At 31.6% G+C, this 14,522-nt stretch overlaps 1 protein-coding gene and 1 long non-coding RNA gene across 3 annotated transcripts; one reads left to right on the top strand and one right to left on the bottom strand.

Moving 5' to 3' along the window:
* The first annotated feature begins 979 nt into the window (after positions 1–979).
* LOC128184316 (uncharacterized) lies at positions 980–7,648 on the top strand. The gene is made up of 4 exons (XM_052853752.1): positions 980–1,134; positions 1,279–1,337; positions 3,867–4,016; positions 4,742–7,648. Exons 1-4 carry the CDS (start codon positions 1,070–1,072, stop codon positions 5,212–5,214), a joined length of 747 nt encoding a protein of 248 aa, XP_052709712.1. The 5' UTR covers positions 980–1,069; the 3' UTR covers positions 5,215–7,648.
* Positions 7,649–9,876: 2,228 nt separating this feature from the next.
* On the bottom strand, positions 9,877–13,273 carry LOC128184952 (uncharacterized). 2 transcript variants are annotated; one of them, XR_008243797.1, is made up of 3 exons: positions 13,114–13,273; positions 11,934–12,034; positions 9,877–10,923 (listed from the first exon to the last, which is right to left on the bottom strand). It is a non-coding gene; the product is annotated as an uncharacterized LOC128184952 (long non-coding RNA). The 2 variants fall into 2 exon arrangements; XR_008243798.1 differs by lacking the exon at positions 13,114–13,273 and adding an exon at positions 12,929–12,991.
* Between the last annotated feature and the right edge of the window lie 1,249 nt (positions 13,274–14,522).

The raw sequence follows: 14,522 nt of genomic DNA, 5'->3' as shown, positions 1-14,522 counted from the left end.
GTTATTGATTATTATTAAAACAATTTGTCTCCCTATAGTTAATTGAATCAAAACACTAAACATTTATAAAATAATTACAGGTAAATTACAACTAATTATCAGATAAAGGGGTATAAAATATAAATTTTTAGAGATTGAAAAATACAATGGTTTGAAATCTTTCAAAAACCGAAAATTCCGATATGGCCCAAGACCCTGTCTTTAACGGGAAACTCAATTTGCTTCAAAACCTGGATCCACCTATGCAGTTTTGTATGTTACAACTTAGAGTTAATGGGTGATATCTGGACATTTTATAACAGCTGTCCTTAACAAAATGGGACTGTACAAGTCTGATGGTGTCGTCTTCATTGATATGGAAAAAAAATGGATCACAAATGAAATCGTAAATCATCTCTACGGGGGGGGGGGGGGGTGTTTTGCTTAGTTGGTATTTTTTTTCTTATTTATTTAAACAATATTTTATTATGTAAAAACTAGGATTGGGCAGCAGGCAATCTGCCTATTTTTTTTTATTTGAAACATAGAAAGCACAACACAGTTCAGCAAACCAGAGCACATAGAAAATGTTTAACAAAATTAATAATGACAAAGTAAATGGAATGATATGATTTATTATGAACTCATTACACTGTAAGTTTGGTTTATAAATGAACAGAGATTTTGATAATTATTATTTTTTGCATTGTTGTAACAGTTGAAAGCTATTTTGCTATTTTTATGTGTTACTTTATTGTTCATTTCCTAATCGTCTTAAAAATATAACTGTCAGTAGTACATTTCGCGCAGACGCAGGGGAATACTTTTAATGAAACTGGTAACTTTCACGCGCTTGTGTTGCTAATTTCCAAAACAAAACATGTCGATAAACAATATATGTACCAGAACCGATTTGCATCAAAATGTGAGGTTGTTTTGATGTGATAATTGGCGGTTAATTTTATGCCTGGACTTTCCTTTAACTGATTTACAGGAAACTTGATACGGAAATAATTTTTAGTTTGTAATTGTCGAAGTACATAATGGGCTGTATAGTTAGAAAAAAAAAATGAGTAAGATAAGCTAAAATATGATTTTTTACGGGGTTTTCCTTTTCTTTCTCACAAGTCACCGAGGCGCAGAAGGGTGTGTAGGGTAAGACATTTTAAACTAAATTTGATTAACAATAATTTTGATTTAGGATATAAAGGCTTTTGGGGGGGGGGGGGGGGGTTAAAAACAGCGAAAGCTCCACATTTTTAATCTGATTGTAGAGAATTTCCTTTGTTGAATTTATAGGTTTTATGCGCCGTGCTGTGCAGGTGAATTCTGGAATGCAACAATTAAGAAATGCATAGGTATGTTGAGATGATTGCTCTACTCCTCCTGTGAAAGCTTTACATGTTTTCCGCGATGTTTTACATCGATTACATGTTTTCGTTTCTTGCTTTAAATAAATATCATTATTTGTAAATAATTGTCTTCCATTTTTAACAAAGGCATCAATTCTTTCTTGATCATCTTTACCATTTTTTACTGTCACTTTCGGTTCTTTATGTTATGTCGGTTAGATAATGCTAACAAACACGAAGAATCCAGTTGTAACATATATGTAACTACGAATCTAAGTAATTTACAATGTTAATATTTTGAGAGCTAAAATGAATTTTTTAAATAAGTGTATTTATGCTAAAGAAGTTAAGACGGGGTGTAAAAAGATAAGTACGAAAGGTTTTTTTAAAATACAAAATGTTCGTTGTGTGAGGAAATCTGATGAGGAGAGAGAGAGAGAGAGAGAGAGAGAGAGAGAGAGAGAGAGAGAGAGAGAGAGAGAGGTGTCAGAGTATCTCTTAAGCATCTCGTGAAGCATATGAAATGTTTTGTCATTGAAAATGAATAACAGAAAACAATTGTTTTGACTCGGAATAGAACGAAGCAACCATATAAATCGTGTCACGTGATTGCCGGCTCATTTTCTGTGGACAGCAAACTATATTTTTATAGACTGCAACATGGCGGCCTGTAATGTCATAAGCTTTCTTCAATTTAGTACAAACAATATGGCGTGTAAAGTTCCTACATTAGAAAGATACTGTAAAAATGTCATCAAATCTGAATATATTTTTAAAACATTGCTCAAAATAGTGTATACTGTATTAGTATTTAACACTTCATCAATTCGTAACCCCGTGGTAGGTTCAATGCCTGAAATATAATGATTTGAACAGGTGTATGCGTACCTTTTAATTTCATTGGGTGTTATTCCTGACGTTTGCCATCGCGCAGTAAAGGTATAGTAAAAAAACAAACTATTTTCAAACAACGAATTGGAGTGATGATCCTGTACATTAGAAATACTTTGTTTAACGAAATATTTCAAATTGTAAAATTAAATATTGTAAACATCCATGTTTTACTTTTGGGATGACAGTCAATTACTAGTAAGCATTATAGTGATAATAATCATTTCTTTTCATTAGTTCATTATCAATAGTGAAAAATTGACCTGAATGATCTGATCTACTATTATATTACATGACTGTACATAGTCGAAATCAAAACTGTTTGTACAACATGTAATGTGACTTGTATAGGAACACTTATAATTTTATATAACAAAAGACTTGACTTATGATGCCGGTATTGGTTTCTATCTTTACAAAATGCTTATCGATTTTCGTCCCACTTATTGATTTCAGGTCATACACTGTCAATTCAAAGGTTTTAGTCCTCATAATGTATAGTGATTGAAAAAAAAATCAACAGTCGTTGACTGAGCGGTGTGAGTTATGAACGTTTTTTTAAAAATAATTTTTGTTACATTCTAGAATACGATACATGTTCTTTATATGGGTTTATTTACGACCAAGGACATATAAGAAACTATCGAAATTCTCGCTTGACACGCGATTTTGCAAGGTCGCAAAGTTAACCCTTTGACTCTATGCGTTAAATAATGCACGTCGCCTTAGTTTTTCCAACAGAAATTACAGGAAAGTGATGTTAATTATAGATGTAGAAGGATTTTTACGAGGTGTACGAACACTATAATTATCATTCACTGTACATCAAACTGAACTCTTTTCCGTATTAACAGCTGCATCCTTTGTATAAGGGGACGTACCTGATGCCGGAATGCCAAAGGGACGGAAAAATCTAACTGGCCCACCCCTAATTTTTTCTAATCTATAAACCTTCCTCTTGCATTTTTGGCTTAAAATTTCACCAATGCACACATTCTTTGCAAAGAACGAACTGCATCTACTTTGCAGTACTTCTCCCACAATTGTAACTTTTCATACAGATGTTCTGGAAAGGCAAACGCAACAGTTTTTGCTCTACATGATTTTTTACGTGGCACCTGTCTCGTAAAACACAGAGTGAATGACTCTTGTCCTCAAACAAAGGATGTATACACTAGTGACAGTTCCGGTTAATTGCTTTTACATGTAGTTAAGTATATACTTTTTCCATCGATATCTTTAATTAAAAGAACAAATGTGCACTTAAGGAAGTTTAATATACGAAATGCACAATTCTGCATAAAAAATAAAACGGTGTTTGTAAATATCGTTAATTTAAAAAAGTAAAAGTGTGCCCACAGGTGGAATCGAACCAGGGCACAAAAATTTCATGTGTGACATTGCCAGCGCTTTTTTCTCTGTCGTCTTCTTTTTCCTCTTTTTTCCTTTCTTTTTCTACTCTTCTTCTTTCTTTTTTTTCTCTTTATCTCCTCTCGTTCTTTTCCTTTTTTCTCTGCTCAATAAGATACAATTCATAGAAGGCTTAACTTTTCACTTTAACAAACCGAATATTTTCGTTGACATTCAGTCTAAACTTTATTCAAGTAACAGCATTATATTTTAATTCAATTTTTTTTAACACAGCTTGTCCAATAGGGTACCACGGATTAAATTGCAGTGAGCGTTGTGACTACCCTTATTATGGGAAAGACTGCACTGAAGGCACCTGCTTAAATGTATGTGAAAAGGAATTGTGTGATATAGCAACGGGGTGTAGACAGATAACTACGAAAGGTATTTTTTAAATAAAAAATGTTCGTTATAAGTGGAAACCTTATAAGGAGAGAGAGAGAGAGAGAGAGAGAGAGAGAGAGAGAGAGAGAGAGAGAGAGAGAGAGAGAGAGAGAGAGAGAGAGAGAGAGAGAGAGAGAGAGAGAGAGAGAAAGAGAGAGAGAGAGAGAGAGAGAGAGACAGACAGACAGACAGACAGACAGACAGACAGACTAAATTATTGAATAATCAAATAAACATTTATCGTGACTTAGTGTAACAAGGTACAAGCTTCACATAGATAAGGTTTAATCTTAACATCTGGTCCAACAGACCTTTAAGCAATTTTCATATTTGATATGGCTTTTGTCAAGTGTTTTTTTCTCAAATTAAGATATCATATTCGTGAATAAAATACTGAGCAGTTTGCCTTGGATGATTACATACAATATCAATGAAGGAGAGCTATCAACATATAAGTGGGGTTGAATTTATTTCAATTTTCGAAATAGATAATTTCGCTCGTTTTGATTTATAACATAGTCATAAACATGATTGCTTTTCAGTGTCCATTTCCTTTTGGTCTTATAAATCACCATTCATCTGCAATCTTTTAAAAACAAACCCATTAAGAATATTTCCGAGCGCATCATTGTCATTAATTAAATGGTTATTTATAAATTTATCAACAATGAGGACATGTTAAGAGAAATTTAATGATATAATCTTTTTCATATCTATTTTCAAAGAGGAAAAACCAACAGGACTTGACCTTCTAACTTCCGAGACAACATCGGAGCTCAGTACGAGAAATACCACGCTGTGGGACACATTAATATCTGTCAGAAAAGAGGAGAAACCAGACAGGAATCAGAGCACAATTTTTACTTTTGAAAATCCGATTCTTTTGATCATATTAGGTGTTAACTTTGTTTTCTTTGTTATCATTTCCATATATGTTTGTAACAAGGTGAAGAACGCATGCTCCCCCACTCCGAGTGCTGAGGAAAAAAACATAAAGAACCTGGACATTAATCTTGATCCCTACCAAGCTTTACAAACTGATACATATGCCGAGATTGCAATGGACTATAACATGTTGAATGAAGTCGGTGTTTCCGTGGAAAAGCCTTCCGTCGTGAAGGTCGATTCTCCTCCCACCTCCAACAAGGGGGAACGTTCTGATTATGACGACATTGCCAATGTTGTTGAGCACAAATGAAATAAGGGCAAACATAGAAACTTGTGAATCATGGTTAGAACGTATTTTTCGAAATGCTTTTCATATTATAATATCTATTGATAGACAGGTACATTGCTTTGAATGCACCTATATTAATTCATTTACTCATTCATTTATTCATCCATTCATTCATTTACTGGGTATTTATTCATTCATTCATTCGTTTATGTATCGTTTTATTTATTAATTGATTTTAGTATTATTCTGCCAACTCCTTCCCATTTAGTGCTTTGCTCTATAAACTTTTTAAACTCAATAAAACATGTAAATGAATAAATTCGTATAATATAGTTATGCCATAAATTTTCATCAATAATTTAAAGCTATACACGCTATAATTTGCGTCAATTTTGAATGACAGTGAAAACGCATGTGTTTGTCTAGTTATAAAAGTTATCCTTAATCTGTAAATTACAATGGTGAATTCCATCTCGTTACAAAGATATAGATTTTTAATTGTTTATTTTTCTGCTAGGAAAATATACCTTTTCATGAATATTGATGAAGGAAGAGCGAAACCGACCTCATTACGCATGTCCGCGGAGAACTAGGTGGTCGTTATTTTTTGCCTAATTAAATATCCAACTTGATTTTTAATATGCTTAACAGTTGTTAGTTTGAAATACATACATGTATAATGAATAAAATACGTTTGTCATTCACGATATTAACACTTATAGGATCTATAAATAGCACATAGGGGAAAAACACAGGTGTACGTCATTTTTTTAAAGGAAGTATTCATATCTACTCACAGGCTTGTATTTTTTTCTTTTTTTTGTACTCGTATATCGGAGAAATGTATGCTTTACTGAAAATACCCTTTCCTTTGTGAAACTATCACAATTATGAAGATGTTGACTCTTCACCAGTTGTGGTATGATAGACTAAATTTAGCTGTCGATATCACGTGATAGATTGATATTCACGAGGAGGCATTACTTTCCTGGCAGGAAAATAAATATTTTTTATTGTTTAATATTTGATATATTTGTTACGTGATCGAATTGAGCATTATAATTAACAGCATAAAGGTAACTTTTATTCGTAATCAAACACATACAGTTTCCCCTTTATTCAAAATTGACGCAAACTATAGCGTGTATAGCTTTAAAAAGAAACCGTTCTACATGTAACAATACTTACAAATAAAACAAAATCAATGTTTAACCAAACTGAAGAATAATGAGTTGGCGAAAATGAACGCATCTGAAATCAACGTTTCAATCAATCAAGCTGAAACTTATCCCCTTGCGCAATTTGTTGCGTAGGGAATATATTATAACCTTCCTAATTAACTATGTAGGTTTGTCTGTGTGTTACTGTTTTGTAAGCAAGATAGTTCAAAGGAAAAAAAAACTTAGCACGTACATTCTTACAATGATAAATTTGTGCATACATATAATAAATAAAACTCCATCCATTTTCAAGAGTTATCGATGAATTAATTCTTGAGAAAGCCTATATACATGTCGCAGTAAAAGTTCATACAAAGTTTTATATAATTGTATGAGTTTACAATTAAACACCATAAATAAGGAGACTTGATGTTGCTAAAGAAAAACATAAATTTTTTAGACAGCCTTTTTTCTGGTTTTCCACTGTTTTCTTTTTCCTTTATGGGAGGAACGATAATAATAATTCTCCGAATTAGATTGCTGAACGTATCTTTGTTGATTCTTTGTTGATTTGGTTTTTTTTTTTTTTTTCGTTGTTGAAATTATCATTCATGATAATTATTTGATTTTTTGTTAGAGAGAGAGAGAGAGAGAGAGAGAGAGAGAGAGAGAGGAAATAAAGAAATTACACACTCGTAAATGTAAGTAGTTTGATCAGGAAATGAATCATTTAATTATTCATGTTTAGTATTTGTATATCTCTAATGATTTTTAGTGAGCCGTTCCTGTATTAAGGGAAACAGGGAAGAGTTTTATGCAAAAATAGAGAAACATAAATTTGAGCAAATCAATTTTGTTATTCATTTTTAAAGGAATAAGGAATGATTCCTTGGGTATTGTGAGGTGATAATTTGGGTTGAGCGTGATTAAATCAAATAATATCCGAAGGGCTTTATAATAGATTTGATCACGCCCGACCGAAATTATTACCTCATAATTAAACACATGCAAAAACACTGAAAAATGTAAATATATACAATTATTAACTCGATACATATATTTCCATTCCAGAATAAATGACTCTTGAATCTCATCAGTAAAATTCTATTGCGATTCTTTAGATCTCCGTCTCAAGGGAGGACAGAGGTTGTCTACGCAAATGAGATTTCCCTACATCGTGTACATTTCTGTCAATATTTAAGTACATCTGCATTTATGAACATGTTTATACATGTATAAACTTTTTTGAAATAAAAGTTTCACAGTCGTTGTCCGAGCAGAGTTATGGACGCTTTTTTGTTGTTGCTTGGTTATCTTTAAATCTTATTTTCAGTTTACATTCTGTAATACGATACATGTTCTTTATATATATGCGTTTATTTACAACCAGGAACCTATTAGCAACTATCGAAAGTCTCGCGTGACGCGATTTCAAAGGTCGCATTCCCTTTGACTCATTGCGACAAATAAAGTCGCCGTAGTTTATTCAACTATAATAACAGGAAAGTGATGTTAGATGAAGAAGGATTTTTACAGGGCGTTCGAACACTATGATTATTCACTGTACATACATGTACTTTCAACTGAATTCTTTTCCGTATTAACAGCTGCATCCTTTGTGTAAGGAGACGTACCTGATGACAAGGGGAAAGAAAACTATAACTGATCTAACCCCGGTTTTTTCTAATATATAAACTTCCTCCTGCATTTTTGCACCAAATGGCACTACTTTGCAAAGAACGAATTGCATTAACTTTGCAATACTCCTACCATATAACTATTTATTTTATATCAGTTTGGGTAGATGTAAATGTAAAGACATAAAAGTTCAAAGTGGCATGAATTTAAATATATGTATATGTACCTAAATTGTTTAAAAAGCTCAGAGTAATGGATCTCAGGCAATGCATTCAGTCTATTGCTGTTACTTCTTTGTTTTGAAGAATATTCACTAGTCATTCTCGCAGACTTTGATGTCGTTAGAATTTTAATTAATAGAATAATATAGTGAATTTCTTTTTATCGTTTGCTGAACATCTTACCTCACCAATAAGGCACTTCCCTTACTCTGAGTATAATTTCTTCATTAAGTCAAAATATTGAATTGAGGCAATCGTCGTCTTTAAAATAACTGAGGGTTTTTTGGTCTTCAAACGTCCTTTTTATAATTTTTCAGGGTTCACGAGTGTACATATATAGTCACAAGTACTTCATGTAAACTGACCATTGCGTATTCACAACCATTTCAGCAGCCCACTTGCATACTATATGGAAAATGTTACAGCTCATTGCGACCATTGCTAATGTTTATATCAATTAAACCAAAACTTTGTTATTGGGATATATATTTACAGTTTCTTTTAAAATATGCTGGTCCTTGGTAACCACGACAATATGAAAATGGATCAAGTAATACAGAATATTCAATATGAAATTAATATTTTTTAAAATTCTATTTAAATTAAATGTTTTTAAACTTGAAGTTTATTTCAAGCTGCAAGGAAAAATGCAAACATATAAGATAAATTAAGAGCGAAATTGTCTAAAAAAATATTAGGCGATTGTGAAGGTATTACCAGGTAGGTATACCTTGACAGTCACTATAATCAATAATTAGATTACAAAGAATTAATGCATGGATTAAAGATGAAACAGAGAAAATGCTTTAAACTAAAATTTATTTAAACGTTCCTCTTAATTTCAAGTACTTTTGAGTTGCTTAGAAAGTAAAGAAATTACATTTGCTGATATCTGAAAATTAACTTTGCGTTTTCTGCATGTGATTTGTATCTGAAGTTTCCAATGCGTTACATGTATTTAAGTGTTGGTCTACAGATGTTATCTGCACATGTAGTAAGGATAAAAAATCTCCCATTTGGCATTTGATCTTTTAATTTTTACAAAGGATGACAATGTTTATATGATTATTTATTTATATACGCAAAACAAGGGGCATGGGCTTGATCAGGACACTAATACTATTGAAGAATTAGAAGATCTACTAGATATATGTTTGACGTATAAAATAAACGTAGCTTAAGTGAATTGATAAAAGCATTCATTAATACAGTGAGCTTATTATAATAATAACATCTGCATTTTATTGAACACCCCGGTCGCACTAAAACCGATACAGTATATCAAAGAAAATTTTCCAATAGCAGAAGGTCTCTAGCACATGATCTGAAAAAAAAATCCAAAGTTCTAGTTTCTTACAATCGTTAATAATTGTGGAATAAGATTTCTATGCTATGGAATGCTATGACAAATGAGAATGTAATGATATGCTATAAGACTGTATGCTACGGTATGACGTTCCACTGCCATGGTATGAGATATGATACGCTATGCTGTATACATAATTCACACCTCACAGCCTACTCAATATTCAGGGTCATGAACCCTGGGGAGCATTCATTATTGTCCCCAAGAGAGACAACTCTTGAAAACGCCCATTAACTATTGTCCGTTTCTTAATCTTATTAAAATAAATAAATTGAGAAAAGTTTTCAAAGTATTTTAATAATAAATAATATATATAACAATGAGTAAAAGGCATGAAAAAGGCATGAAAGAAGTACATTTATTTATCAAATATAGTAGGCTGGTACATGTACCTGGTGAATATTAAATGTATATTGCTTGTAGGTACATGTTTAAATCTACACGTCAACTACATTCAATTAATACACTGAAAACTGAAAAAAAAATACACAGGTTGTAAGAGATCTTTTTTAAAATGAATTTTCTTAAAATGAAAAATAAATTAATGAAATTGCATATATCATTCTAAAAAAAATCATAATACTAATTTTGAAAGTCAAATACTGAGTTAAATTAAATATTCTTTGTTCTGTAAATAAAGCGCGAGTCTTGTTATTATTTACATATGTGTTTTATTGGTGTAACTTTCATTCAAATGTTGCTTTTTTCTATTAATAATATCATTAATATCATTTATGATCACATCGAATCAGTATGGTAATTTCATACTTTATATTATTTGTAAACAAACATAAGACTCGAGCTTTGTTTACATAACAATAAATTCTTACCCCTGTATCTATTATATAACTTGACTTCTAACATTCAAATTATGGTCAATTATTCAAAATGTGCAAGTAAATCATTTTATGCATAAAGAAATTGAAAACAAAATTTTGATCTATAATCGTGTCCAAGTCCCTTTAAAAAAAACTTGTATAAAATAGTAAGGCTAAATTCCAATTTAAAAAAAAATAGCTGTTTCCAAAAATGTTATGTAACATGTATGTGAATGTGTAATATAAAAACATATGTTAGATGGATGGGTAGGAAAAATACGAATTAAGTGCACTCGATAAAAAGTTTGCTGGTATTCATTATGTGAACACAATTCATCCAATAACATTTAAAGTTATGCAACATAAATAAGAATGTTATGAATGATGTGTATAGAAAAAATTCTTCTGTGGTTGGCTCCATAAATCTTGAAAAGATGGTGTGAGTTGGTAAAAAGGCAGAATAAGGTTCCATTCTAATCCTCATGCATTCCATTCAAGGAATATTCATTAATGTCATGGTCTGGAAACTAAAATAGAATAAACATAAAGTGTTAAGAGAATTACATGTAATTTTTGCAAACATTGTGCACTCATCAAATACTTACATGTATATATTCAATGAAGTTATTTATGGAATGTGCAATTACTTATTACTAACAATGTAATCTTTTCTAATATTGTACATACATGTATTACATCATTTTGCCACTAATTTTAAACCCAGCTGACAGTTTCTTTTTGTTATATATACAGCTTCAAAAGATAGTTGCATCATGTGCATGTACTATCAGTAATTTTAAAAGCCATAAAAACATTTCAGTATACTACAAAACACTTTAAATTTGTCAAATGATTTTACAAATGAAATATGTACTAATATACCAGTAAGTCACAAATGATATATACTTTTTAGAGCAGTACAATGTATCACTTATATGACAACATCAGGAAACATCAGGAAACCTGGCTCAATCAATTCTGCACACACATGATAAATGTAATGAATGTGTAACTTCAATGGTGTAACTTCAAAGATATTTAGATATCCAGTGGACAGAAAGATTGTCTGTATGAGTTTCAACTATCAACATTTTATGTACACCAAAATATGATTGCGTCAATAACAAAAACTAATCTGAAAAACATATTTCCAGCATAAGAAATTCATGGGATTTCTGCAAATCCCATTTTCTCAGAGAGTGTAAAACACATCTTAAAGTTTATAATATTTTCAAACTCCTGGTATTCCTTTCAGAGGTTCCAACCCCTTAAAATACAGATAATCAAGTAGCTGCAGATCTGTAGCTCTCTGGTTGAAAAAATTCGGATAGTCTATCCGAATTTTTTCAACCAGAGAGCTACAGATCTGCAGCTAATAATCAAGCAGATTTGCAACAAGATGCCCATATAAACCTTTCCCTTTTACACAAGACATTGTAGCTATTTAGATGACCTTGCTTGGCTTTCAATCAGCTTAAACCAAATATATCTACATATGGAAAACAACTTGTAAGTTTATTACATGACAAAGAAGTACCTTCTGGGCTTCAGCAGACTTGACTGGGTCATTAGCAATATCAAATTGACAATATTTTCTATATTCCTGATCTTCAGAGCATCTGGAAGCCGCAGGTAAATCTGTAGATTAGAAGTAAAAAGATACACTAGCTATCATTACAAAGCTAAATGCTGTCATTATCAAGACAAAAGGGTGTGTCCTAGATTACACTTTTTTATGGGCACATGCAGTATCTGAGACATGGTCAAAACATTACCATGATAACAGCTATAACAACTCATTAAGTGGGAAATGACATAAAACTATAAAATTTGTTATGGCTTTTCATACTCTCTCTCTCTCTCTCTCTCTCTCTCTCTCTCTCTCCATGATCTCTCTTAACATCTTTGTCAGCAATATTTCTAGTGCAATGTGGCATTATTGAAATATATATATGGTTCATAGAAGCAAGGCAATCAATAACAATTACATGTACGGTGCACTGTAATTACACACACACACACACACTCTCTCTCTCTCTCTCTCTCTCTCTCTCTCTCTCTCTCTCTCTCTCTCTCTCTCTGATTCTATCTCTCTCTCATACTCTCAATCGTATAATGTTATATTTACATAACAAATGCAGACCCTTCATTCATAAACAATCTCATCGTTAATAGATAAATAAGACATAAAGTTAACAGTTTGAATGAGATACAGATATCAAAACCACATGTACAGTGTACATTGTACATGTACGTGTCGAGGAAATTCTGTATGGGAATGACTGAAAGCATGATTGACACAAACTCAATATTCTAGAAAAAACATACAATATTTTTTTAACGTATGCTACGTGACAATATGTGTAAAAACTGACTATAATACACCTGCATACACATTTCATACTAAAAGTCACATTGCACAACGACCATTAATTATCGACATTTTTGTAACACTTGTACTAGACTTAATGCATTGTAGGCTTTTAAAAGAGTTTTTGAGTAGTTTAACAATGTAAGTAAGTATGTTCTTACCGACGAATGACTACTCCTTAGCACGTTTCAGATTATTGACAAAATCGAGGATTGCTGTTCTGAACAAAATTTAAAGAGATAAGGCTAATCACCCCAAACTTCGACTTCACATTAATAAACAATTGTTCTGCAGCTTTAAATAATTTAAAAGCTTGCCAATATAAGAAACAAAAACTTTTACTTACTTTTTCCATTTAAACTCCTCTCTCGATTTTCACGAGTATGAGACTGGTCTCGTTAAAATCCCGAGATATACGAAGTTTTGACTTTCTCGGGTTTTTTCATTCTTTCGTGAATATAAAAACCAGAAAGGTTCCGATTATGCTAATAAGGCTGTGAGGTGTGTAATTGACTGTTCATGTATTATTCACATTTTCAAGTGTTGTTTCTTTATCGGGAGAATTATTTATCGTATATGTAAACAATATAAATATAAATTACAATTATTCGCATCAGCCTTTGTAGCCAGCCCTGAATTTTAATGTTGTGAATTATTATACTAATTAGATCCTTATAACTAGATTTGTGCCATGATAAAATAAACATTTGTTTCAAAAGTTCACCCTGTATCAGAAGATAGGAAATCATTCCGATTTTAAAAATCACATGCTAAAAACAGATATGGATACGTACTTAACATATTTTGGAAAAATGTCCTTTTTGCACATATAAGCGTAATTTGAAAGCAACTCGGAACTTAAATCTCATGAATCCAAAACCTATATAGTTATTTTCAGTTTAGCACTCATGTGCATATGACAGCTATGTAAAAGGATATGTAAGGTCGATTAAAAAAATACTAATTACAAAAATAATCGCACCAAAAATATTTGTTTTTCATAATTGATTTTTTTTAATGAGTCTATTTATATATATAATTATATATATACAGTGGTCATTATATTGAATAACTTACCATCCGAAATCAATGCTTAATCACAGAACTACGCGTACAGTAAAATTCTAAATTCGTATATGTTTGAAATTACGCTACGCGTACAGTATGATATAATGACAGCTCATGATATTTTGAGAATTTTTCCACTTTTATTTGAAATGACATCGAACTCCAGGTCAGATTACTCTCTTGAGGTATATATTTACCTCTTCATGTCCCCTATTCAGTCGTAATGATTGTATTTCATACATAATAATCATTTCAATTTTGGAATGTGACCTTGGATATTGATTGTCAAAAAGTTCATTGAAAATCATGTTGCAAAAGGATTACAACTTTTTATCCTGTGCCAGTTTACTACCATGACGTACTGAATTGTTAATTAGGGAAGTTTTTTTTTACATCCATTTATCATTTCATTTGATTAAAATCAGTGCTAAATGTACCTCTTCTATTTGTTTATTCGCTTCGACAAACAGCGCTACCCAAAGCTGTACACCTCCGTTCCTACACTGTGTATGTAGTATATTATTTTTTATAGCGCGTAGAATCTGTGGATATAAAATCTCTTCCGTGATTTTGACTTAATTTTTATATGACACTTTAAACATTTAGATAAGGTTCCTTCGATGATCTTGTCTTAAAGTTTTTAACTCCATCTTTATCAGACATTTTAAACATTTAGATAGAGATTAT

This window comes from Crassostrea angulata, chromosome 5, assembly GCF_025612915.1.
Source record: "Crassostrea angulata isolate pt1a10 chromosome 5, ASM2561291v2, whole genome shotgun sequence".
Taxonomy (NCBI): Eukaryota; Metazoa; Mollusca; class Bivalvia; order Ostreida; family Ostreidae; genus Magallana; species Magallana angulata.
This window is presented reverse-complemented; position numbering and strand designations above follow the sequence as displayed.